Here is a 27,865-nt window from a genome sequence, read left to right on the forward strand (position 1 = left end):
TTCCTGGGAAAGTGGGAGGTGAATGTTGTCAACGTGACTGTCATCGAGTAACGTTAGAGGGGCAGAGAACAGCGGAGCCTTCGGTGCTCCAGTTGTCTGTATCGTCGGGGACTTGGAAAGTGACTGGGCAGGTGGAGGGACAGGTTGCTAACCTCGGGCTTCAGGGAAAATGGAAATAAGTGGTTATTTCCCAATACCTCCTTTGTGCGCCTTCAGAGCCTCGGTGTAACGTTCAGGACAACTTGCCGTACATTGTCTTTTTTCCTCCTATTTGGACCCAAGAAGCGCTAGCTAGCTTAGCCGCCAGCCAGCCGCCGATAGTGTCAGACACACAGGTACAGGAGAAGAGAGGAGGGGTTGGTGACAAAGGAAGGTGGCGAGGTAACGATGAACCGCTTTCGAAAGTGGCTGTATAAGCCCAAGGTAAGTTGTTGTGTCAGCCCCTGCAGTCAGTCATTTTTTATGCATAGAGCTCGCTAGCCTGATCATTTCATAGACTGTCGGCACATCTGCTAACGTTAGCCCGTGTTCCTGATGTTACACTGTATTAATCAGCAGCTATCCCCTTTGTTGTTGTTGATGCTTTTGTTTTGAAGCTGCAGTCAGGACTAACAATGCTACAGTCTGCCAATTTGGGCTAATACTCATTTACTTACATCTGTCTTCAGCTGACATTAGTGTTCATGTGATTCTGTCTTGTTATTTTAAAGGTTTGAAATACCTTAATAAATCAGTGATTAATAACAATCACAAGACCACTGAAGACCAGCTGAAAAAATATTCGTTTTGCTTGTAAAAGTAGTGTCATTATCAAGTCGTTACCACATAAGAGGAAATATTTTAAAAGGAGAATATATTTTTATAACAAAAGCTCATGTTTTTAATTTCCTTAAAAACTATTTGTTTTCATTATTGATTCTGCTGGATATTTTTTTAATAAACGGGTTTATCATTTGGTGCATATACATGCTAGAAAATAGCACCTTTTTAAAAAATAAAAAAAAGTGCAAAAAACATGATTAAAATAAAAGTATGTGTTTATTCCAAACAAAGAACAAATAAAACATGGCACAGTTTACCTGAATTTGTTATTCTGGTCGACGTTTTCCAAGATCCAAACCTTTTTTAAAGTAGAAGGTGACATATTAATATGGTTTTGTTGTAGTATCAGTTCAAAGTCCAAATATATTTTATTTATATCAGGCAGGACAAAGACACTTTGTTACAATTGATAAGGTGGACTTTAAGAAAACATTGTTTTGTATTTGAAGCCTTAAAGACCACCAAAATACCTACCAGCTATTTTTCTCATGCAGTTTATTTAAAATATTGATTGTCTCAGCTCTGTATACCATTTGTGAATACAGTCTGAAAAAAGGCAAAACAATCAAATCCTGCCCGGGAAACACATTTGTCAGCAAAATCGTCACTTTTTGGGTGCGCTAGTAATGGATGTGCTGTGATTCCTTAAATCAAGCTCAAAGTGTGGAAACATGCCTGACACAGCAGAGGAAGTATTAAAGGCTTGGTTGCCTTGTTAAATGAACAGTTCAGTATATGCCAACTGCAGCACCTTTTAGGATGAGTGAACGTGAACATTTCTCTGGATTGAAAATTCTTGTTAACTTTATAGCAGTGTGTTTGTGTCAGTATATTGACTTAAGGCTTGCACTTAAAAGGTTAAACCTGTGTCATAGCTGCTGTACATTGTAAGTCTTTAAAGATTATTAAGCCTCTTAAACAAGCTGTTGACTGGTGGAGGTAACTGTTATTTCTTGGCATGCTCCTGCTTTACTGAAAGTTCCTCGATGATAATGTTCAGAAAAACCCTTGTTATTATGATACCTGTGATAAGAGGTAAGTCAGCTGATAGGTCACTGTGTGTTTGAACTCCACACTCAAGGAATCATCGGACGAAACAGCGGTGATTACAAGATATGCTGCATAGCTAAGCAGTTGTGATCACTCACAAGGCAAGCTAACCGAGCTTGAGCCAAACTATAGAGCATAGACCATGGGTGGGCAATTAACTTTCCCAAGAGGCCGTAGGAGAAACTGGGACTGTTGTGGACTTGCCCTACATTATGATTCGATTGGCTAGCAACAATGTGAGCAGAGCAACATAGTTCAGGGAGATTAACAGATGGAGTGGTGCCAGCCTGTAAAGAGTGAGCTGAGCTGTCGATTTAAGTGCCAATCTATTTTCCTAGCTAACCTATGGCTTAAGATGCGTTCTGGGCACCTCCTAAGTGAGTTGTTCCGATCCCATAAAGAAGGGGTCCAGGGGCAGAGCAAGGACATGTTGGAGACATCTCTTGGCTGTTTTAGAAGCACTTCAGTGTTCCCCCAGAAGAACTGAGGAGGTGGCTGGAGACAGGGTTTCCTGGGCATCGCTGAAAATAAATAAAACGTAATCAATTCATGTTCAATGTAAAGGGATTTTTTTAGCCTTGGAGGAAGGGAGTTTCTACAGTTCATTCACACATTGGCAATAAAAAAAGTGTTTAATACATGAAAAATGCGTTTTGCATCCAAAACCTTTAAAAGGTTTGGCAACACGTATTTCCAATTGGGAGCATAAGTAGAGTATAAGTCAGCCTTCTTGATAATAGAAAACTGCTGAATCACATCATCATTGGGTAATTATAATAAGAGCTTTTGCAACAGTAGTGTCACACAAGGCTTAGATAAAAGGCCTCTGATTACACTTTGTCCACCTGTTCTGGACCACATACACACACCTGCGTCATTCCCTGTTCCTGAGTCAAACTGTATTTGCTGTCGCAGCATTTCGGTGATCTGGGGTCAGGCCAAAGTGTTGGGGTTCACCAGAGTATTGTTACATTCGTAAACGACTACTGCCTCTAAAGTGCTGAGCTATTGCATCAGTGCCTTTTCTGCCAAATCACAGCTATGGTAGGATTGAAAAGAATTACGCATGAGTCTGTGGGATTTAAATGACCAGTTCTGCCTCAAAGGAGTGGGGAGAGGCGCTAAAAGCTTCTACAGTTGTGCCAATCAGCATGAAAAGGCAACAGTAATAAAGAAAGAAAGTTCAGATGACTTTGGCACATGGTGCTGAAGAGGCACTTTGCTAGCCAATAGTTGTTTAATTTGTTCTAAGAGAAAATATTTCTGTACTAATTAAAATCTGTTTCCATCCCCCATATTTTGGCATTTATTGTCAAACACCACATTGCATTGTCATTTCCATCAACAGTAAGTGGTTTATCACTGAACTATGCTCTCCTGGAGATAGAAAAATGTTGAATCAGCTTGTTCCTTTGACTGAAGCAGAGCTATTGATATTTCCATAGCTGCTCTGTACCTCTAAGATAAGTCACACAGAGCAGGACTTTTTTTGCCCCTGCCACACAATCCCTTCTTAGTCAAACTCAATGCATTAGTTCCTGGACAAGATGAATGTGTAAAGATGGATGTCCTGCTAAGAAGTACGCATGGGTTGGAAGGACATAATACTGCAGTATTGACAGGTTAGGCTTTCTACATACTTTGTAGATCCTTAAACTGGTTGAGCTGGTTTTTATGCAGCTAGTTAGCAACCCAAATATCTATAAAGAGCTCTCCTACCTGGTGTGTTTTGTAACTCAAGTTATATTTAGTGTGGAGAAGAGTTGTAGATCAAAAAGATAAGCTTGGAGAAGGATTAATAAGAGTGTGCTACATTGCACATTGCAGAAAACAAAGCCAAGACCAATGTTGGCGAGTGTTTCCTCACCTCTCGCTCATCAAGTTGCACAGTGACTGATTACAAAAGACAGGCGGCTAAACCTGGGCATTTCCTCTGTAACCTGTGTTCCTCTCTGTGCTGGTATTCCATCAGGCATTCAGGAGCTGACCTTCAGCTTCACACCACCTCATCTGTCAGTGTGACGGGGCTCACAGGTCGCACCGAGCCCAGTGCACGCACCCCATTTTGCAGCACGCTACTAATTTTGCCCCTCTCCCCACAGGACATTTTAATGTGTAGATAGCTCATACTGCACTCCTCTTTATCTGAACGAAGCAGGTGATAACTTTTGTTTATAGTGTGCTGCTGCTTAATCTTTAGCATGGAAACAGATTGGCTTTTAGCTCGCAACACAGTAATAGTCATAATACTGACAATAATAATTTCATTTGTACAACACTTTAAAAAAACGTAACAAACCACAAATTAAAGATAAGTACACACACATATAAAGACACAGTCAGCAATGTCATTTTGCAATTATTCCATCATACACACATTAGATCTGAACTATGGCCCAAACTAATAGGAGGAAGATTAAAGAAGCTAACCGATAAAAATTAATTTTCAGCAGGTATTTGTTGTTGGGCTGGGGAGAGCTGCTCCAATGTTTGAGTCAACATTCCTGCATAAAAACTCAGAGGGAATTTTATATAACAGTAAACAAAGCTTGCATGAGATCAAATCTCTCGAAACTATGCATTTTTAATATAAAGAACAATGCTGTAAAATTATTAACATGTAAATGAAACACGTCAAGGCAGGCAAGTATTTATCATGCTCATAAATCACTGTCAAACCATCATATGAGATACTCTGAAAAAGTTTATTTACACCATCAGAAAGACAGCGAGGCGCGCTGACAGCTGACGGTTTCGACAAAGAAACAGATTTTTTGCTTTCCCTTTGTTCTCTCTTTGTTGCCGGCCGTGTGGGCCCTTCTTGAAATGCATCATTTGAATTTGATTTGAAAAGAAATGTTCATGTATGAAGAGGTGGCGATGACACACAAACTAACAGACGCATCTGTTTGGAAAGTGGGAAAAGGCACAGTCATCAGACTTGTGACGCTTCACATTCTGGCTTTTTAAAAGACCAAAACCTAACACAAGTTTTCATTCCCATTAACACAGTTGTTATTAATACATTTATTGAATTATTAAATGGCTTCTAGGAAGAAGAGTTGAAACGATTACCGTAATAGAAGCAAAAAAAAATCTGATAAATTTTCAGATAATTAGATAAATATTAATTCTGAATTGTTGCTTTTTAAATAAAACACTGGGTTTATGTCATTTGAAGATGTCAGCTTGTGGTCTGTGATATGATGATTTTCATTGCAATGTTTATGTACAATGCAAATATTGATAGTAGTATATATCTTTGAGTTTATGCTGGTCAAGAGTGCATTTTTACAACTTTGCTTCTTTTTTTAGTTTTCAATTTTAATCTTTATTATGTCTTTTGTAACAAATGTGTAATTACATGTAAAGTATTTACATAATCCTTGTTTGTACCTTTAATTCATTTGATTTCGTTTTCTTGTCAATATGCCTCCAACATTTAAAATTTTATTACACTTCATATATATTCTTATCAGAGGGAACCATAGCTGCTTATTTATTCTGTAATAATTGCTCCATGCTCTCGCTGTGCTTGTGTCTGGGGTTAGTCTTTGCACAGCCAGTTCTGCATATTTGCTGCAGACTGGTGAGCAGTGGTCACTGTGGTTTCATATTTAGCCCAGTTTCTGGAGTTCCTTGTGGACATCCCATTCTGCTTACCCAACAGCCACGTGGTAATTGATTTGGTGTCAGCTGCTGGGATTTAGAGAGCTGACCCTAGTGCAGATTCAGGCAGGCCAGGCAATTGAAAGCCTTTTTAAATTCATTGCAGGACTGTAAGCAGAACCCAAGAGGTGTGAGGGCACGATGATTGAAGGAAAGTAGCCGTGGAAAACAGTGAGATTTTGAAGTACCACAGAGAATCAGCAAGTCTCAGTCCTGACTGAGGGGGATGTACACTTTTCTGCACCCTGTTTTTATTGGCATTGGTACCTTTTAAATTGCTCTCTTCATTATCATTGATGAAAAACATCACGATCACCTTTGTCTGTATTTATAAGTTTGACTGTTCTTGGAATTACCTGTAAATGAAGCGCCACCCCTCATGATTTGGCTTTTGTCTTCCCAGCAGAGGATGTGAGTGACAGAAGGAAAGGAGAATAGTAGGCTTGTATTTCTAGGTTAGATTTTGGATTTGGCTTTAGTTGAGAATAATGCAGCTTTTTATCAACACTGTAGGGGTTTTTCTTACTGAATTTTATAACTAAGAACATTCATGCTTTACACACTCTTTGCTTAACTGTTTAAGTAATTATCAGATTATCAGTTTGTGTCGTTTTTTCTGTAGCTTTTATGTACTCAAGGCCTCAATAGCAAGAGCTATTTTTTTTTAAAGATTGCGCAAACTGGTATGGTTAAGTTAAAATGAAAAGAGAGAGCACATAAATATAATAGTGACAATAAGGGAAACAATATGAAAATCTATAATTTCTTCTAGACACAGTAATGCTCTGTAATAGGTAAAACTGTTTTTGAAGAATTGGAAAGATACAGATTAGTAGTTTGGCAGCTGTAATGCATGAATGTAACAATGATGGGATAAATAAAATATATCTTATGTTATCCTAAATTTTAAACTCAGACCACAAGAAATAACACATTGGATGTTTCAGCACCAAACCTATTGTTCTTTTAGTTTGCTTTGCTTCGCCCTTTTATCGAGTTCACCTAAATGGGGATTCAGTCTGGAGACTGCTGGTTTTCCATCATCTGAAGCCTGCCTTGTCCTCTTCCTCTAATGTTTTGGGTCATTATCTTGCTGCAGGGTGAACCACTGACAAACCAGTTACTTGTGTTTATTTGTTGCCATCCATATTGAAGCATCTAGTACTAAATCCCGCAGTGCAGTATTTTTCTGATAATACACAGGTTGTCCCGACACTTCCTTTGCACAGACAGAGGGGTTTCTAACTAACCTTAACCCTAACCTATGGAAGCATCGGGTTCCAGTGTTTTATTTATTTTCATTGCTACAAAAATGCCGTAAGATCATTTTAAAAATAACTTTTTAACATGACTTTTCCGTTTATTTCTTTTCATTTTAAAAATGTAGGATTTTTGACGGCTATGAGCAAAGCACCTGCGAATGAAGTACCCTCCCCCACACCTTGGGCTTTGCCTACCACCTGCAGAGGATGGGAGAGAAATGAGGGAGAATGGCCAGTAACTTGGTTGCAGTCAGAAGTAATGCCGTTCTTTATCAACACTAGAAAACTTTGCAATGTTTCAAGGCCTAATTTACTTCTGGTGCTAAAGGGAGGCTTTAAGTTAATGCAGTTCATGACTAACAAAACAGTCTGTGTTCAGTAAAAGTTTAGCAGTTTTCCACTTACCTTTGTATCATGTTAATCTAAATTTTAATGCTGGGTATGCATCTAGCTGTTTTGCAGTGACGTTGAGGTATCAGGAGTGGGCTTTTAGGTATAATGCCATGTGCACAAGCATGATGACTGGCATAAATGTAAGCTTAGTTTACGCTTGCAGTTGTTACCTTTGCTCATGATGGCATAAAAAGTAGTCATTATTGCTGATGACCCAATGTCAGGTGGTTGTGTGTTTAATATTGTAACCTGCATCACGTGGCATGCATGCAAACTGGTTGACGTGGAGGCATGAGTCTATGTACTGGTCTTCCTTTAAAAGCATATTTACAGACTATCAGTTGGATTCCCAGTTGTCACAGAAGCTGTGCTGGGATTGCTCAACCAAAAGGAAAATGTGCGACTGTCTACAGAAAAGTGTAGATAAACCGATAATTGTCGCTGTGCTTGAATGACATAGTTCCTTTATATCACCTCTTCTGTTGCTATTACAGTCGTGTAGCATATACTTTTCTCAGCAGTGACGTCTGTCATTTAGAGGTAGACAGCAGTAAGTGAAGCTCAAGTATAAAAGGTTACAACGCTGCGTTGATGTCATAATTGCTGTGCGCAATAACTGATGCATCAGGCATAACCGCAGCTTTAATCTCCACCGACGCCAAACAGAGGTGTGTGTTTGCCCACACAAGTACTGTAGTTATCCCGGGCTGTCATTGTGTGACATCCTGGACAATACTCATTCTCATTCAGTGATCACAACAGTCAGTATGTGGACAGAGTTAGCTCGATTGACTTAGAAGTGTGTGACAAAACTACGGGGAGGACGTGCGTTACCGGACTTGCGTGTTGATTCATTAAAATCAGGAAAATTCTTAAAGTCTGGTCATCGCAGCATAAGAAAAGGGTCTGAGCATCTCCACGAATGCTTTCATCTGATTGGGACACCGAGCGATACATGGAAAAAAAAAAGTTGTGATTTTATCAAATCTAAAAAAGCGTTCCCTTCTCTAGCCTTGATCCAGAAAACATTACCGGATTGTATAACCAGATTATTTCTTGCATAAGAACGCTGAGGTTTTTGGGACGAGGGGTGTCCCCATGTGTCACCACATGACCATGGGGGGGTGGGATACTGAACAAGCCCCAGGGCCACCTAAATCCTCAGTGCACTTGTGTGTTCACTCTGCCTGCTCGGACCATGTGCTGGGCACATGCTTGGGTCATTGCTGTAATACAACACCGGATTATTTCCATCCCTCACAGAGCAGACGGGCTCATAGATTATGTCATCAGCCCAGATGGGTTGAGCACTTTGATAATACTGAGTCAGTGCACTCAGTTAAGTTGGTAGCGTGCTGTGGACCCAGATCAACTTTCAGCTGGTTTGTGCAGAAATACTCCTCAGACATGAACACAGTTAAAGATTTATGTATTAAATATCTTAAAATGTGGTATTTATGGATGAAAGCCGACTATCAATAACTCTGAGGTAGGAAGGAAACTCCTGACGCGAGCTGAATACGAAGGGAATGACTCAACATAACTGGAAGTAAATCAGCATAACACGGCATTCTTAGAAAGATTATACTTTTTATTCTGCCAAACCTCATATAAATAATGGTTGCAGAAGTTTCCTTGTTTTCTACCAAAAAGATTGGCTTGCTCTTGCCATGGCTTTTATGCTGAGTCCTGAATAATAAATAAGGTGATGAACTGTTCTCAGCTGCTTTCTGTTTTTTCTTTTTTTTTTGCCAGTCTGCCAGCTGACTGAAAGAAGCAGAGTGAACTGGTTTCCCCCTACAATATTTGCCTCTGATCGTTGGAAGGAAGCCAGAAGGCAGCAAATTGAGCCTGGAATAGAGTATGGAGGGCACAGCAAGGTTTCTCATAAGTCCCTCAAGTGGGCTCAATGTGCATGCACCGATGCTATGGATGCTCATGAAGCATTAGCCTGACAACCGTCATCATCTGCACAGTCTGAATAGGAATGAAATCAGCAGCTCAAGAAAAGAGCTGGCTGAGATGATCAAAATGCTGATCACACAGCGGCAGGGAACTTTCAGTAGCACGTTTCAATGAGAGTCACGCCGACACCGCATGTTATTGATGTTAACGTTGAACAAAAAAACCCAGCAGAAATTCAACTGAGTCATTGTGAAATGATGTTTGAGGGGTTTTTACTCTAATTGTCACTCTGGATGAAATCTTGGGATCTTGGTCACCTAAAATGATGAGTTTCTGACCGCAGTGGATGGAGATTTAGAGTCATCCCAGACAGAGGGCACCCAGGACAAGTGACAGCAGGACTATAACAGTGGCACGCCACAGGGGACAAGAGCCAAATCTGCTGAATCATTTCCTCACGCAAGGTAGAGCTGTCATTGGTGTTGAATGATGATAACACAACTCACGAGTTCGGGAGTCAAACCCCCAGATGTTTACAACTTTTATACCACGATATGACTCTGCTATTTTAAGGAAATTTTAAGAGAGATTTTCACAGTTATTCTAAAACTTTTAACAATTTTCTCTAAACTTTCAAAGTTTTTTTTATGTAGGCAGATGAACGCAGGCGCTTGTTTCCAATGGATAGCTTGCCTTTTTTAATTTTTGTTTGCTTTTTTAGAAGAGCCTGTAACATCATCATTGACTCATGACGCATGTAACAAAGTATATTACCAGTGGAGACTGTGGATCTGAATCTGTGACAGAGGACTGATCTGTGTTTTATTACTTTCAAAGGTCTGGAAAGCTTTTTTAGTGAATAAGTCATCGGTTTACTTTTAAAGGCCAGTAAAGCTATTTCAGTGAGTATGTCATCAGTTTCTAACGAACATGTGTTCTGCTCTCCAGTCGATACCACTTAACTACTGAGTGTAAAAGGGACCTTGCAGATACATTATTATTTTTAAATGTAGTTATGAGTCTTTTTTCATCTAGTGGGCGCTAATGTAAAAAATAATTTGGGTTTTGCCTCTCCTGGAGGGTGTCAGAATATACAGCATGTGCAGTTAAAATGTTTTTAAGGTCCTAAGTCCACTCCTACTGCCTGAAACTCCTTGTTTGGAGTCCAAGCTTTTATTCCATGACTTATCTACATAACCATGTGCCACATTTGCATAATGCCTGTCTAGGCACGCCTAGTTTGGCACGCCTTCAGACAGACTTGTTTCAGCTGTGAGCATTTCATACCAGATGTTGCATTGTTAGTTGGAACAATGAGTACAAGTCTTGAAAACCCAGGAGATCACTTATAGTTTTAATTGCAGTGTCAACACAGCCACCCATTTATTTTCTTCCACTTATCCAATTGAGGGTCGCAGGGGTCCTGGAACCTATCCCAGTTGTCATGGGGCAGGAGGCGGGGGATAAATCACATCTACAACTAATGTAGAATCACCAATTAATGAAGCCATGTATGTCATTGGGTTGTGGGATGAAGTGAGTTACCCCATGTGAGAAAACATGTTTACTCAACACAGAAAGGCCCCTGCCTGAATTTGAATCTGGGGAAAGAGATTCACGTCAAAAGGCTAAAATGGATGAGATGAGATTAAAGGTTTTGGTGCAGAAGATTTTCAGGTTTTGAAAATGGGCTGCTGTAGTCTGTATGTCTTTGTAATGGCTGCATTAGTCCGATAATGTTGTGTCTGTTCACATGTAGCACATTATAACTCAACTAAATTTAAATTCACTTGAGCTGGTGCAGCTGTCTTAGAGGTTTTCACACTAGTGTCAGAAAAGGGGGCTGATGCAGACGTCTACACTGCATGAAATTCAGTCCTTTCATACCTTTGTACTAACTCTTATTAAATTATTATTCAATGCTGTATGGTTCTGTAGACCAAACAGCTCACGCATTCCTGCCTTTACCTAAATCAGCATGCCGTGAACACTGCTTGCCTTTGACTTATCCCCCATGATGCAATGCTGCAGGAATGTTTCCTCTTGTGTGAGGAATGCAGCAGGAGGAGGCTATAGCATGGTGTCTGTCTCAAACACTTCTTTTCTTCCTTCTTCAGCGTTGGCCTATATCCTTCAGAAAGTCTCCAACTGAATGCCGGCAGACTGTGAGAAGTGTTGTGTCCGGACTAGAAAAAGGTCTTTCACTGTCCCCCACTCCTGTTTCCTGTTTGGTCATTGACATTTGTATCATAGGCTCGCTCATTGTTGTTCAGTTGTCCAGTCGAACTGGCCTGTCTTGCCACTGCTGATGTCACAGCTTTTCTCTCTGTTCAGAGGTCGAATTTAGACAAAGAGGATAAATACCTCATCTTGCGATCATTTGGCTGTATTCCTGTATGAATAATATTTCGTTTGTGTTCATTTACCATTAGCCTACACATTCAGAGACACTTATATATATATATATATATATATATATATAAAAACACCCAGCACGCCCTGCGGGCGGTTTATCCTTCAAGCTCGGGTCCTCTACCAGAGGCCTGGGAGCTTGAGGGTCCTGCGCAGTATCTTAGCTGTTCCCAGGACTGCGCTCTTCTGGACAGAGATCTCCGATGTTGTTCCCGGGATCTGCTGGAGCCACTCGCCTAGCTTGGGAGTCACCGCACCTAGTGCTCCGATTACCACGGGGACCACCGTTACCTTCACCCTCCACATCCTCTCGAGCTCTTCTCTGAGCCCTTGGTATTTCTCCAGCTTCTCGTGTTCCTTCTTCCTGATATTGCTGTCATTCGGAACCGCTACATCGATCACTACGGCCGTCTTCTTCTGTTTGTCTACCACCACTATGTCCGGTTGGTTAGCCACCACCATTTTGTCCGTCTGTATCTGGAAGTCCCACAGGATCTTAGCTCGGTCATTCTCCACCACCCTTGGGGGCATCTCCCATTTTGACCTCGGGACTTCCAGGTTATACTCGGCACAGATGTTCCTGTACACTATGCCGGCCACTTGGTTATGGCGTTCCATGTATGCCTTGCCTGCTAGCATCTTGCACCCTGCTGTTATGTGCTGGATTGTCTCTGGGGCATCTTTACACAGCCTGCACCTGGGGTCTTGCCTGGTGTGATAGACCCCAGCCTCTATGGATCTTGTGCTCAGAGCTTGTTCTTGTGCTGCCATGATTAGTGTCTCTGTGCTGTCTTTCAGTCCAGCTTTGTCCAGCCACTGGTAGGATTTCTGGATATCAGCCACCTCCTCTATCTGCCGGTGGTACATACCGTGCAGGGGCCTGTCCTTCCATGATGGTTCCTCGTCTCCCTCGTCTTTCTTGGGTTTCTGCTGCCTGAGGTATTCACTGAGCACTCGGTCAGTTGGGGCCATCTTCCCAATGTATTCTTGGATGTTCCTTGTCTCATCCTGGACTGTGGTGCTGACACTCACCAGTCCCCGGCCCCCTTCCTTCCGCTTAGCGTACAGCCTCAGGGTGCTGGACTTGGGGTGAAACCCTCCATGCATGGTAAGGAGCTTTCTTGTCTTTATGTCAGTGGCTTCTATCTCCTCCTTTGGCCAGCCTATTACCCCAGCAGGGTACCTGATCACGGGCAGGGCGTATGTGTTGATGGCCCGGATCTTGTTCTTACCATTCAGCTGACTCCTCAGCAGGTACTTGGTGGTTGCAGCTTTTCTAGCGGCCTCTTCATGGTTCCCATTCGCCTGCGGGATCCCCAGGTACTTGTAACTGTCCTCTATGTCTGCAATGTTGCCTTCTGATAGATAGAGATATATATATATATATTTTTTTTTCCATTACAGTGATGCCAAATACACTCATGAAATGACAGAAGCATTTATTTATTAGCTAAACATCAGTATCAGATGATATTCCCTTTAACCCTTTATCACCCAAGTTTCATGCAGACCTGATGGACTTATCTCATCTTTCAGGAACCATATGAATTTTCTCTCCCTCCCAACATAGTCAAGGAGTAAGGTAATGTGAAGCTCACATGGTAAAAACTAGGCGGAGCTGGGGATTTTCTGTCAGTGTTAAGATAGCAGTGATTACTTTGTGCTACCGTGATACACAGCTTATCTCTGTAAAGCTCATCTTCTCTTCTTTCCTAAACTGTTTTGTCACTTAAAAAAATGGTTGAACAAATGGTCATTTAAAGATTTAAAGAGTGCTTGTAAAAAATGCTCACTCAACTTTGGACCACTAAAAAAATCTTGATAATCTTAGAATTATGACTTTTACTAACATTTAATGGCCTTTTCCCCCAGAAGTCTGCCTTTAGTCTCAGTGATCTGACTTTTCCTGTATAAATCTACCATTTTTCTCACAATTTGGGTGTTTTTATCCTCATAAACAGATTGAAGTCACTGAAAACATTTTCATTCATGAAAATATTTTTAGTATTACCCTGGATTTATCATGTATTCATTTATAGTCTATGTAAGTAGGGTGTAAAGCAACCTTGTTAAGGCCTTCTCTGCTCCCTGCTTCCATCTTATTCAGTAAACATAACACGGCATATGAAACATTGCATAAAAATTCACACACATGAACAAAATGTGCTGGGATATTATTGATTTTACTCGTAGCAAGTTGAAAAGCTGTGTTTGGATACAAAGTGGGTGTCGTATTGGCAATGACAAACATCTGCCCTACTGAAAGAGCCCTAAGCTCGAATTGAAATGCTGATCTGCTTCACTTTAGTGCCGCTGTTCTCCAGTCATCTTAACATGGGTCTTTACCTGGGAAAGACACATTATCTTCCTTGTGATTGCATTGTCATCTAATAAAAGTTTGACCTTGACAAAAAAAATGTACAAAATGTTCTTTTATTGTGCGCTACGTGTTAATTAGGATTGCCAGGACGTGTTTGGTTACTGCTAATAACCTTTCTAGAGCAGCATGTTCACAGTAGTTTTTCCACCTCGCAGTAATAATGCGACCCAGCTGTAGGAGATATCTCTGTTTTCTTCTTGCTGTTTGTTTCATTATTAATGAGCAAGAGAGTGAGGGAACAGCACCATGTATCATATTCAGAGAGAGAGAGAAGCACGCCTCCATGGGGAGAGCATCGTGCAACAGGAAACACTGCAAACTTAAGGGAAAAGATCCTGTGAGAGGTTCCGATAAATACCAGTATTCTCTGGTTTTTCACGTCATAAAAAAACATTTCCCGTCAGTGCACAGCAGGCAAATGTTTACTGGTGCAGCTCTCTCTGCTTCCAGTCTGCACAGTCATGCTGGCCTTTTGAGCTCCTGTGCCATCACTGAGGCTGCGTGGTTTGTGATGATGCACATCGGTATGTGGTCGGCGTTTTCAGAACCATTAACCTTTTGGTTAACAGAAGCCCTTCGCAGGATGTGTGTGTATGCGTTTGTGCACACTTGAAATGGAAATTTGGTATCTAGATTGTCCAGTTAAGTTTGAATTGCAATTATAGATGAACCGTTGTTGTGTTTCCATTTTTTTAACGTATCTTTTTCTGCCTGGTGTGTTGTGGCTGTGTGTGTGTGCTTCGCGCTAAGCCTTGAAGTGATTTGCTGTGTTGTGCGTTTTCGCCACAGTGAAGAGCACATGGCAGGAGATATCCACCAGCGCTAGGCTCTCTAATTACACCTGCTCTTCCAGGGAGCTTTTATACCACAGTACTGTGGAAAAGTCTTGCGCCACTCCTCATTTCCTTGTATTTTGCTTCCAAGGAGCCAAAATTTCTTGTAATTTCTTAAAGTTGCCTTAAGCAGTTTAGTTAGTTTTCCACGCTTTCTGAGGGTATTTCAAAACGTTTTTATTTTCACAGTTTTAACACAGTTTGATGGGCGTGAAATAGTTTTTGCACCAACAATGTAATTCCCAAAGATATATTATCTGAAAACATGACATATCATGGCACAAAGAAGTGACAGGGCTGAAAACTATGAAAGGTTGTTGAACAGTATCTGAAAGTCAAGTCTTTAAGCAAAGACTGGATACATGGCCCAATAACCGGAGTGAAAATCAGTGGTTACATGTCTTATGGAGTGATGAACCCAAAATGTTAATTTCTGGGTCAAATGTATGGAGGAGATCAGGAGATGGGTACAACAGTGAGTGTCTGTAGCCATCTCTAACACGGTGGAGGCTCTGTCATGGTTTGGGTCTGTCTTTCAGCCAGTCATGTTGGGGATCTTGTCAGAATTAAAATTATGAGTGCAGAAAAGTTATTGTCAGATTGGATCCACCATACAGTACGATCTGGAAAGCAACAGATTCATTATTCAATATGACAATGACCCCAAATGGAGTAAAATTGTTCCTGGATAAGAAAAAAAATACACACACAGGAGCCCCAAGTTCAGCATTATTGAAGCAGTGTTGGATCATCTTGATAGAGGACAGAAAATGTGGCCAAACTTGAAAGAACAACTCTGAATGCCCTTCATATGTTTGCGCCTCTAAACACTGCTCAGATTTCTTATTTTCCTAACAAAACTTAAAGAAATAAGGTGTGGCTCAAGACTTTTGCACAGCATTGCTTATAAACCTTTGTTAGCTCCTTTTGTTTAGATTTTAGCAGGGTTAGTCATTTATTTCCTCATACTGTATGTGTTTGTGAAATGTGCGTATGTACGAATATGAATTTCTATTGTATTTCTCACAAATCAATCCCAGCAAATGGGAAAGCAACCTGCGTTACGCTGGCCTTTACAGCGCCCTACTTACCTGATTTTATTTTTGTCCCTAAAGATCAGCAGTATGTTGGTTTGTTATACGTCCTCTGTGTCCTGTTAGTGCTTAATTGCTTTGGCGTGACTTCTCCCTCTGTTGTGCTCTTTTTATTTTGCTCCTTTCGTGTGAGATTAGCTCCTGTATGAGAAATGAAAAGTTGCCTTGAAGCGTTAAATTGACAGCTGGGTACAAAGTACGTTTACATAAACACTCCACCTGTTAACAAAAGGTTAAGTGGTAAAACAACATTAATAACAACAGAGATTTAATACATTATACCACTGACTTGTACAGCCTACGCAGAAAGTGGTAAGATAGAGAACAAAATGTATTTATACCTAGAAATCCACTGTGCAGTCTACAAGTGGTAATGAATGAATACAACATACAGTTCTCTTACTTGATTATTAGTTCCTCAGTAAAGAGTTGAAGAGCAAATTAGAAAATATTTTTTATTACTTTTACTTGGTTTCCTTTCTATTTGCAGGGTGGTTCTTTATTGTAACTATGCTTCTTGGCAATAAATCTTATTCCACTTAATTCCCTTAAATGTTGCCATGTTTAAGGAGAAATAATAATCAGTAATAATCAACCAAACACAAGGCTCAATGCATACAGTTAACAAGAGAGAGAGCATACAATGATGAATAATGATCTACACCCTGTAATGAAAGTAATATAATTAGGAAATCCATTTTGAATCGTGACATCATCTTTCAGCTAGAAATCTGTTTTGTTTTTTTGCTCAGCTGTTAGAAATTCCCCCTTCAAACCCTGAGTGTGAGTGACTCACCGACCCAACAAATCCATCCAAAAACTTGTTTAGCTTCAGTTGTATAACCGTAGCGTTTTGTTAAGTGAGCAGAGCGTCAATTTTTCTGTTTTTTAGTAACAAATGTCTGATAAACGCAACACAATGGCCGCTATTGGATGACTTCTTGTGTTTTATTTTTAGGGCATTTTAAACAGCACCAATTTTGTTATGAAAGGTTAGGTAACACAGGTGTTATTAATCATATTTAAACCCGAGCAGAACCTTCGCCACTGTCGTTAGTAACACCTGTGTTTCCCTGCTGCTTAATGTGAGAGGGTTGCTGCGAAAAAGGCCTGTGGTAAGATGCATGAGTGTCTGTCTAAATCCAATCCAGGCTAACACTAAGACATAACCATAAAGTGTGCACTGAATGCTAAAGTCAGTTTGAGTATATGTATCTTCATAAGAATGATCACAAAAGCCATCGGTAGCGATCATGCTGTTAGCCCTGTGACTGGCAACCTGTCCAGAGTTGACCCTGAAGAAGATAAGCTGTTAAGAAAATGCATGGGTAGATGATATCAGCGACTGTTGTGAAAGTAAAAACACAACAGTTACGTGACATATTTTATATATCGACATCTGGGTCAGGAGTCAAACATCTTACCAAAGTGTCTGAAGACTTCCAAGTCCTTGCTTTACCTTGTCTGTATTGTTTCTAGTAAAGGTTTTGTTGTTTGCTTTCATGTATAGTGATTTCTTCTGTAAACACTGTGCTTTTTATGACATGTAAGATTAGGTCAGATGACTTTGTGCCTTGTGCCCCGTCCAGAACCAGGCGGGGTGCTCAACCTTTTTGAACTGCTTGCTTTGCCGCTAAGTTAATAATGTTTACTAAATGAAAGACATTCACTAAAATATTAAATGAACACTTCATGGTTTTTTAATTGTCTGACAGATTAACATTCAGAAACTACTGCTCTGGGGGATCAAATGCTTTCTGTCTTTAATAATTCCATTCAGTGCTTATGTTTTAATACCCAGAATACTCAAATATGCCTAAAGATGGCCAATTATATTATATTATTTGCAGAAAATGCTAATATACTAGTATAATACTAATATGCTAATTTTGTAGCTAAGGCTACCTTTATCAAAAAGTGAGAAGAGGCTTTATGTGATGGATGAGGCACAATAGTTAAACCCAGAAGTGAATAGAAATAATACCCCTAATCTCTATAGATGAACGATGGTAAGAAATAACAGTCAGTGATAAAAGGATAGATACACATCATAAAGTAATTGAAACTTATAAGCTTATGCCATTTACATTGCCTTGCTTTGATTGTCAAATACTGAAATTACTGCTTTGTGTTTCTGTGCAGAGGACAGACCCTCAGCTCTTGGCCCAGTTCTATTACGCCGATGAAGAGCTGAACCAGGTGGCCACAGAGCTGGATAGCCTTGACGGCAGGAAGGACCCTCAGAGATGTACCCTGCTGGTCAACCAGTTCAGATCCTGTCAGGTTGGCAGATAACAAGCAAAACTTTCACTGTCTTTTATTACAAGCAATGCATGTAGATACGCGAATCTGTAATTTAGGTAAATTAACCCCGATTTTGGGTTTGGTTTTGATTTCCTTTGCTTGTTTTAATGTAATTGACATGATTTCCTGACTCTAACCTGATTTGGCCTCTCAACTAAAAATAAAGACAGCCACTATTATCCCTTTCCGGACACAGGCGCGGTGATATGACTGTTGCCTTAGTAAACACTGCATGAAACAGTCTTGCTGATAAGTGAGATAAATAGACTTTGCTTGGAAGCCATCAGTTGACACAGTTAACTTTGCTCTGATAACACAGAGCCCTGTGTCACGTGGGCTCTCTGTAAATGATTACCGGAGTGGCTTCTTTAGAAAGAGGCATTTTATAACGTGAGATGATTTCCTTTTGGGATTAGAGTTGGTTTATTGGTCTCATTTTAATCTTCTGAATATAAATCAGGTTGAATCTGAGCCACAGAACAAGAATCTTAAGGTGTGAATTCATGGTGGGTTATTTATGTGCTCGTGCAGCGCATTGTTGCAGGTTTTCATGAGGTCAAGGCTGAGAGGAGATTAGCGGGTGATGCTGGGCATGAGTGATGGCTGCTATGCTGCGTCATGCTGAAAGACCTAGAGGTGGTAGGGGAGGTTTTCATGTGACCTGTTGTGCCTTAGCCTCCTCCCCACTGGCAGAGCGCACAGGGAGAACCACCTAATAAGGTCATCACTTGATCCCCGACTGTTCTCTTTCCTCTCCATCCTTCCCTCTGCCGTGCTGCCACCTTTTTTTTCTTCTCCATTATATTCTCAATTAGGCTGATTTTTAATTAGTCTCTGATTTTTTTCAATGAAAATATTTAACAGCCATTCCTAAGCACTTATACATTTAGAGAGGAGGCTTTTTAGAGTGGCTTCTCTCAAAGGCATTAAGGTTTTTTTGAGAATGACTGAAGCAGCATGATACCCCATAGCCCAGAGGCCCTAAGAATAGAAAGCAAGTACATTCAAGCCAAAATGTTGTGCTTGAACCTGCCACTGCAGCTATCAGCTCTTATTCATGGACCTCTGCGGGGGTTGCTGGCATGCTGCTCACATTATGTTGGCACTGCTGTTCTTACAGTGTGGCCTGCTGGAACAGGCGTGCGTGTGCCTTTCAAAATGGACAAAGATTGAGATGGATGGAGAAACATAAGAGACAGGCAGAGAAGAGGCCAGATGAGGACAATAAGGAGAGTGAGATGGGCTTAAAAAAAAAAAAGGAGGAAGGAAGCTAGTCTTGTGTCATATTCAGGGTGTCGCTGCAGTCGCAACTCCTGAATACGTGGAAACAAACATAAGTGAAGGTTATCACCAGTGTCCCCTGCTGGGAGGCGCTCACAGACGTTGAGGTGGCACTTGGACCGGCCCCAGACACATGTGCAGAACACAGCCATAAAGGAATCAGTGGTTAAGCTCTCCCTCTCAAAGCTTTTTAATCTCTCTCCTCGGGGCGAGCAGAGAAAGACGCAGTGCTGTGCCCGACAAGATTACAGTGCACAGTGCAGCTGCGGTTGAGTGAAAGGCTCATTGTAAGTCATTGTTATGGCTGTTGTACATGCCAGCGGCACATAAGCTCTTGATTAGCTCTTGTTGTATGTGACAGTGCATTTTCACTGCTGGAATTATGGGCTTTAGTTCAATGTTTTTATTGAAGGAAAATGTAGCTGTGAGGGCCATAATGGTCTCATGTGTTTGTCAAGTTGTTCCCATTCACGTCCTAATCAATGGTCCTCAGACACTGCGCTATAATGGCCTTCTTGAAAGGGTGACCGATGTTTAAGCACGGATTATTGACCAAGATTAGTTAAACAAAACAAAACAAAAAAACGCTTTTCAAGAACAGACTTTCACTCGCTCGTGTTTTTCTCTGCCACTAGTTCAATTTAGTTTTCTGTCACTCCCGTGTTCATCTGCAGGACAACGTGTTGAACATCATCAGTCAGATCATGGATGAATGTATCCCCTTCGACCGGGCCAACAGAGATTTTTGTGTCAAGTTCCCCGAGGAGATTCGTCATGACAACTTGGCAGGGCAACTGTGGTTTGGAGCCGAGGTAGTGTATTCACAACTTCATCAATCTGGGAAAAAATGACCTTTCTCTGGCTCAAAACAAAATGATATTTAATTTTTTTTTTTTCACACACTGAGTTTTTTGAATGCCAAGTGTGCCATCGTAAACAATTTAATTCTCTGTGCATAATTATATTATCTCTGCTTGTTCCTGTCCAGTGTTTGGCTGCAGGCTCCATTATCATGAACAGGGAGATAGAGAGCATAGCTATGAGACCCCTAGCTAAGGATCTTACTCGCAGCTTGGAGGAGGTACGCAACATCACCAGAGACCAGGCCCTGCGAGACCTCAACTTGTACACAGACCGCATGAAGGACGCATTGCGACATTTTGACAGCCTTTTTGCTGAGTTTGAGCTCAGGTAAAAATAGAGACAAGACTTTATTATCAGTGGTATGCACTGGGTTAATCTAGATTTATCGTCCACTTAATGATATTTCTGCAAGTGTGCCAAAAAGTCATTACGTTCCACTTTCTGTTTTCTTCCACTGGCAGCTACGTGTCAGCCATGGTGCCTGTGAAGTCTCCCAAAGAATACTATGTACAGCAGGAGGTGATTGTGCTCTTCTGTGAGACTGTGGAGAGGTGAATTTATAGACAGACATTTTTCTGCTAAATAATCCTCTTCTGTGAAATACCACACAGAGATGATGCGGTTAATTTGACTACTTTTTTTTATTTCAGGGCCCTAAAGTTGGGCTATCTCACACAGGACATGATTGATGACTATGAACCTGCACTGATGTTTACAATTCCCAGACTGGCCATTGTGTGGTAAGTGTTGCCTGTCCTTTCACTGCCCTCTTTGTTTTCCATTCCTTTGCACCCTCTTACAGAATTTTAAACATGTTTTTAGTGGGCTGGTTGTGTATCCAGAGGGACCTCTCAACCTAGACCGAAAATCAGAGGATATGTCTGAGCTCTTCAGGCCTTTTCGCACTTTACTGAAGAAAATAAGGTAAAAGCCATGAATATCTAACATGGCAACAAATGTATTTTTTCACAGTTTATCACTATGCTCCAGCTATCCTGTGCTGCTTTTTTCAGAGACCTGCTCCAGACCCTGACTAAGGAGGAGTTGATGACGCTAGAGAGAAACTTGTGCATTTCTCAAGAAGGGGAGTTGTCCACAAGCCAGGCGCTGGCCACAAACGGCGTACCAGCTCCAGTCCAAGAGAATCACTCGTCCTGCAGTCCTGCTAATGAAATCTCCAAAAGGGGGAGTGAGGGAGAAGAGGAGCCACCGGCTGCGCTTGTCTGTCCCAGTCAGGAGGAAGAGTTGGCAGGAGTGGAAAAAGGCTGGGAGGAGGTGGAAACTGTGAGGGGAGAGGAGGAACAGGAGCAGGGTTTACTCTGTGAGGAGGCAGAGGAGGCTGAGCTGGCATGCTCCATGCAGTACGATGAGGAGGAACTGGAGCAGCTCAACATGATGGTGTACCGCGTGGGAGACGAGATGTCGACTCTGCTGTCGCCTCCCAGCCAGGGTCAATCTCCAGCCCACGATCCCAACAGAGGACAGCCTGCAGGCTCCAGTGGGGTTTCCAGCACAGAGGTCTCTCCACGCAGAATCTTGGGGAGCCGAGGAAGGACGGGCATTTGTACAGAGGAGGAAGACAGGGTCTTCTTCATGGAGGACCTGGATGCAGCAGGAGAACACATCACCAGAGAGCCTCGCTGTTATGTCACCTCTCCTCCCAAAGAGTCTGCTCGTCCTGTGCAGCGCAAGCTCGCACCAAGGCCAGACTCGGTTAGGAACGGCTGGTTTTCTGAGACAACATCTGAGCAGCCTTGTCCACAGCCACGCAACCTGAACACACACTGCCCAACTGCAAAGTGTCCCCCTTGTACTAATGTCCCTGGTTCAGAACCTCTGCCTTACACCAATGGGTGGGACATGGGTTTAGAGGGGACAGCGTCTGAAACAGCTGAAGTCATCGCCCATCGTATGGGAGGCATGAAGCTGTCTGCTACAGTCATCTTCAACCCTCACTCACCCAGCTTGACAGAACTGGCTGTGGACAAGCTGCTGCTACCTCGGCCTACTCCCTCTGAGATTGAGCCCTGTGGCCCCCTGGTGGCCACTCACTGCCTTCTCAACTCTTGCGTCTGCTGTGGCAGCTGCGAGGATGGCCACGAGGATGCCATCACCACAGAGACTACTGGACTCGGTTTAGGGCTCGCTCTGGGATTGGACAAACATTGTACGACGCCTGCCTCCAGCGCTGTCATTCAGTCCTCTGCTTGTCGGCTCCCTCCTCGTCCTCACGAACACAACAATAAGGACGACGTGGCCCATTTGAGCCCTCCTTCCTCCCGCTCTGCAGAGCCACTCGAAGAGGCTCCTGGGCTGGGACACCAGGCTCAGGATTGTAGCTCTAGTGTCAGAAATGGAGCCTCCCCATGTAATCACCAGCTGAGGACTGAAAAAAGACATACTAGTGGCGGCCGACAGAGGGACAAGGAGATGGATAACGAAAATCCAGAAAATAAGGATATGAAGAGGTACACCAAAGAGGACAACAGGAGAAGCTCCAGGTGTGTTTCAGTTTCATTTTACAATATTTTATGTGGCGAACATGGACTCCTCCATGCTCCATTAACACATATCCAGTTTGTTTTGTTTTCCTTAATTCATCACAATTTTCCACTTTCTTTTCTCTTAATATTCATATCCGTTTGTTTTGTTTAAGTCTTTATATATATGCATGAATCTCTGTATTTGGTTATTTTTAGTTTTCAGAACTCTCCACTCAGCTCTGTGTCAGGTAGTGACTGTGAGAGTGTGTCGGTCACCACATGTAGTCTGTCGAGCAGTGCATATACACCCAGGTAACAAATCATTCATCCAAATGTGTGTCTGTCTCATGTTTGTGCTTACTTCCTGCTCACATTCACAGTAACTAAAGAAACCTTTAATGGCTAATTTTAAAAAAATGATGCATTTGTTAATTTGGGCAGAGTAAATGGTGTTATTGTGCATTTATTTCCACTTTGTATTAAAGTGGAGCTTCAAAGATTTTATTCCTGGACTCCACCAGAGTAGCTTTGCAAAGTTAAGATGGTCCTCATTTATTTTATTTTGGACCATTAGTTAATTTACTGTCTAAATCAAGCTTTTTTAGCTCCTCTCACTTTAAGGCAACTCCACTTTTGTTCTGATTGGCTGCCTCTTGCAAACAGAAGGTTTGAACTGAGGCTTTGTAGGGGTGCTGTTGTCACAGCCAGAGCTGTGTACCAGAAGTGACTATATTATGAGTATCCACTCTCATCTACATTGTGCAGTTTTCAAGAATAGAAAAAGAAAACAGAAGCAGAGCATTAAGAGCAAACTGAACCGTTTGGCTCTCAGGATGTCTCGTACATAGTGAATTTGTATGCATATATAAGAGGAAAATCAGGAAAAGGATAATTGGTCCACTTTAAATATGGAAATCTGCTTTTATTGATGTAAACTGACTGTGAAAATGATGTATGGACGTTTGGGGACAGATGTTAATTGATGATCCTTCACTGTGTCTCACCGCTCCCTTCAGTCCTGTCAGCAGTCTGACTCCCAGCTCAGGGACATCAGAAGACCCAGACCAGCAGGAGATCCAGCTGGCCGTACAAGTCGCCAAAGCAGCAGCCAGAAACAAGATCAGATCTCGTTTCCACAGCAGCAGCGACCTCATCCACCGTCTCTTTGTCTGTATATCAGGTATAAAAGCTCTCATTCTTGATTCGCTCTCTACTCACCTCTTTTTCTCGCTTGGCCTGATCTCCATTCTGTGTTTTTGTGTGATGCAGGTGTTGCTGATCAGCTGCAGACCAACTATGCGAGTGACCTTCGCAGCATCCTCAAGACTCTTTTTGAAGTCATGGCAACCAAGTGTGAGGAAGGAGACAATGATAAGCAGAAGAAAGGTCAGAAAGGTGTTTTTTGATTATGAGATATTTTTAGTGTTACAATATTTTGCTTTCTCTCTTTAACAGACTAAAGACTGAAGTCAAAACAGCCTTTTGAATTAAGCAGAAGTAGTAACTAGTATTTAGTCATATTGCTCAAAAGATTAAACTTTCTTATAAAGATTTAACCAGTGGCCACAATATGATTTTCTTTTAATCAAAACAATGGATTATGGATCGTGTGACAGTGTAAAAATTAATGCTTGCATTAATTATGTGCAGAGAGTGATCATTGTTCACTCGAATAGCATCGTTTTCTGAAGGCAGCTGATTTCAGTGAAAAGCTCTTTAAAAACACACCATACCTACCACCTTACTTAATGAGCCTGATGTTTCCCTAATGAGGCTCCATGTGAAAAAAATTAACTCTAAATTAACAGTGATAGGTGCGCACCCCCAAGTGAGCAAAAAAAGCTGCTTAACATAAAACAGAACACATTTCTGATCGTGAAAAACTGCTTGTTTAAAAATAAATAAATAATAATAGTTTAATCCCATTATAATGGGATTTAATCCCCCATTTGAAAAACAAAAATTCACAAATGTAGTCACTGGAGAGCATGTTCAAATACTGCTATTCTCTTTATCCTCATTGCCACATTTGCAACACCTGATATTTGCATCAAAAGTCTCAGTTAGATGCAACATAAATAAATAATAGCAAATGTTACTAGCATTTTAGCTCTTTATGGCATGGTTGGAAACTGACGAAAAATGGTGGTAGCTGGGTCTTTGTAAGGAATATCAAATTCAAATTCAAATTCAAATTTTATTTGTCACGTACACAGTCATACACAGTACGATATGTAGTGAAATGCTTGGACAACTGCTCGTGACCTAAAGAGAACAAAAAAAGGAAAAGGCTATGAATAAGATAGGAAATAAATATGAAAAATTAAAAAGGGTAAATTTAACTAGGAAGGAATAAAATATAAATTAAGGTTAAAAATGAAATAACTGTACAACACAAATTAGAATGAAGGGTAAATTTAACTGGGAAGAATAAGATAAAGATAAATATATAAATTAAAGTTGAAAATAAAATAACTGTACAACAAAATACACAATACACAATATAGAACTATATAAGAATGCATGAAGAAATCTAAATATAAATAAATATATACACAATAACAGCAGCTGTACAAGTATTAACCGGAAATGAAGAATATAGTGACCAGTGTTGTGCAAAACCAAAGTCCAGAAAGTCCAGTGTGTGTGTAAGAACCATATGTGTGGGTCAGTACTGTGTGGTGGTGTGATTGAGAGACCGTATCGCCTGCGGGAAGAAGCTCCTCCTCAGTCTCTCTCTCTGGCTGTAGAGTTAAATTTTCCTCGAGTTCTGTTTTCTTTAAATAAAGCTGTTAGGCCTGCACTGTCGCCCCAAAATTTTCTAGATGGCACCTGACAGGGGTGCAAGTGCACATCAGGCATGTCTTTTTACACTGCCAGCTCCCTAGTACACGCAGTGTTTTAGTGGGGCTTTTTCTGGTTGTGTCATATTGGAAAAATATGCTAAGAAAAATACACAACCACATCAAAACAGAACCAGGTGCTTGGCCCAAAACAAGCTGATGACAAATGTAATAAAACGACAGCTTGCACAGTAATGGACACAGCAGTGCAATCTTAAATTGCATGCTGTTAGTCACATTATCTAGTCACTTCATCCTCCCATTACTGTTTCATATTAACAGTTAATTAAGTTCATATGTGAAAACAGCTTAGAAAACACTATAGGGTCTTTGCTAACAGCAGTTTTGCACTGTTGTTTATAACTGAGCTGTTAAACTAAATAACAATCAGTCACACAACACACATTTCTTCTTTTATGGTGTTCAGCGGGGCCTGTTATGCGCAGCGCAGTCCTGGAGGACTGTGCTCTGTGTCAGGAGACCATTTCCTCATCGGAATTGGCAGCCAAGGCCCGTGAGGGCCAGTTCGAAGGTCAGCAAATCCACAAACAGACCCACACAGATTTTTTTTGAAATGTCAGCCAGTTCCTTTCTCCTTCTCTCAGCAAACGTTAAGCTGGTGACAGCTCTGCTTTGTGTTTACTGTTTCTTTTTGGCTCTGTGCAGACCCTCCTGACTGGGTCCCTGATGAAGCCTGCAACTCCTGCATTGCCTGCAAGGCTCCGTTCACTGTTATCCGCAGGAAACATCACTGTAGAAGCTGCGGAAAGGTACGATCTGTTCGGTTTAACGTGAACTCGATCAAACTGATAATTCATGCGTTATCATGTGGATGGTAAGTGATACACTGCATGATGTGTCGTTTCAGATCTTCTGCTCTCGCTGCTCTTCCCATTCTGCTCCGCTGCCTCGATACGGTCAGGTGAAGCCTGTCAGGGTCTGCACACACTGCTACATGTTCCATGTCACGCCCTTCTACAGTGACAAGGCGGGCATCTGACCTCAGAAAACCATGCGAATGCACAGTCTGCCACAACAAGGACATATGCAACAGACAGAAAGCTGTGTACGAAGCAAAAGCAGCACTGCTCGGGTAACCCCTAATGGTCGTAATTGTACCAGCTAAGCATGGCCATTCAAAGATGACACGTCAGAAATTCCAGACAAAAAGCCACTGAATTCCGATTTAATATTTCTAAGAGATTCTGGTGTGTCAGCAGGTTTCTCTGCACCCACATGATGCACAAATGCCTGTACATGTTTTTTAAAAACAGGAAAGAGGAAAAGCTGGCAATAACAGATATTAAACTGGCATTGTGCAGCGGTCCTCTGTAGCAAAATCGAAACAGGCCTCCTTTTTCCCCCTCTTCTTTCTTATTTTTCCTTTTCGTTTTTTAGCTTCCGGTGTAAATGAAAGGACTTTGTGAAATATTTCCGATGCTTTAGCGAGCTTCCTATATTTGTGCCCGAACTGTCACGAGTCTTGGATTAATCAAAAGAATGTAAGTTGTGATCAACATGTAAATAACGGTAATTCTGGTAATAAAAACACTAAAATGTCTTCAGTAAACATTTGCTCTGCACTGGAACTGAAAAGCAACCTTCACCAGTCCACCAGTCCCAGTGAAGCAAAAGTGAACGATGGACGACTTTTATATTGAGATTCCTTCATGCTTTTAATGGCAGTGAATGTCTAATTCTGTATCACTTTGTAAGATGGAGTCTGAATTTCAACAAGACTGTCCATTCACCTCTCCACGGTTATGGGCTGTGCCCATTGCTTTTACTGCTGCACCACGGCACACTGAGTTTTCTCCGGGGACTCTCCTGCACGCTGAGATGAATAAAAGGGATTTCTTAGTCATCACTGTTAGGTCTGGAAGGCCCCCTAGTGGAGAGTTGACCTCTCATTACTCAGTGCCCTGATTAGCACCACAATGTGTATAATTTGCTTTGAACCAGAGGCCTTTTCAGGTGCTGGCCTACAGGAATACAGGCCCGTTGATACTCGCTGGGTTTCTCTTTCTCATGATGCTATAGTGCAATATTGTGACTACTAATTGCAGTGGGCCTCCACATTTAAGAGACATCCCTCTGCTGTTTGAAATGCATCTACAGGCCCTTTCAGAAGAGCAATGTTTTGCTGATATGTGTTTACACTGAATTATATTCATCCGTTCCTCTGGTGGTACTGACGGTCAGGACCAGATTACTTTTGTTCCCAGATTGATGTCATTTACTCTCGACTTCCTCTCTGCTCTTAAATCTGC

General features: G+C 41.5%; 1 protein-coding gene across 1 annotated transcript; it reads left to right on the forward strand.

Annotated features, from left to right (window-relative positions):
• The first annotated feature begins 11 nt into the window (after nt 1–11).
• On the forward strand, nt 12–27,764 carry zfyve28 (zinc finger, FYVE domain containing 28). The gene is made up of 14 exons (XM_082515553.1): nt 12–423; nt 17,963–18,103; nt 20,080–20,217; nt 20,394–20,596; nt 20,731–20,820; nt 20,920–21,009; nt 21,092–21,193; nt 21,283–22,770; nt 22,969–23,064; nt 23,769–23,932; nt 24,022–24,138; nt 26,023–26,127; nt 26,262–26,365; nt 26,464–27,764. Exons 1-14 carry the CDS (start codon nt 388–390, stop codon nt 26,593–26,595), a joined length of 3,006 nt encoding a protein of 1,001 aa, XP_082371679.1. The 5' UTR covers nt 12–387; the 3' UTR covers nt 26,596–27,764.
• Nucleotides 27,765–27,865: the final 101 nt, after the last annotated feature.

The sequence above is a fragment of the Aulonocara stuartgranti genome (assembly GCF_965226115.1).
Source record: "Aulonocara stuartgranti genome assembly, chromosome: 19".
Taxonomy (NCBI): domain Eukaryota; kingdom Metazoa; phylum Chordata; class Actinopteri; order Cichliformes; family Cichlidae; genus Aulonocara; species Aulonocara stuartgranti.

What these genes read in the sequence shown, in the direction of transcription:
- zfyve28 (XM_082515553.1), top strand. Translation starts at nt 388, where the DNA reads ATGAACCGCTTTCGAAAGTGGCTGTATAAGCCCAAG. An exon ending in GACAACAGGAGAAGCTCCAG is followed by an intron (nt 22,771 to 22,968) that starts GTGTGTTTCAGT and finishes GGTTATTTTTAG; the next exon opens with TTTTCAGAACTCTCCACTCA. An exon ending in AGCAGTGCATATACACCCAG is followed by an intron (nt 23,065 to 23,768) that starts GTAACAAATCAT and finishes CGCTCCCTTCAG; the next exon opens with TCCTGTCAGCAGTCTGACTC.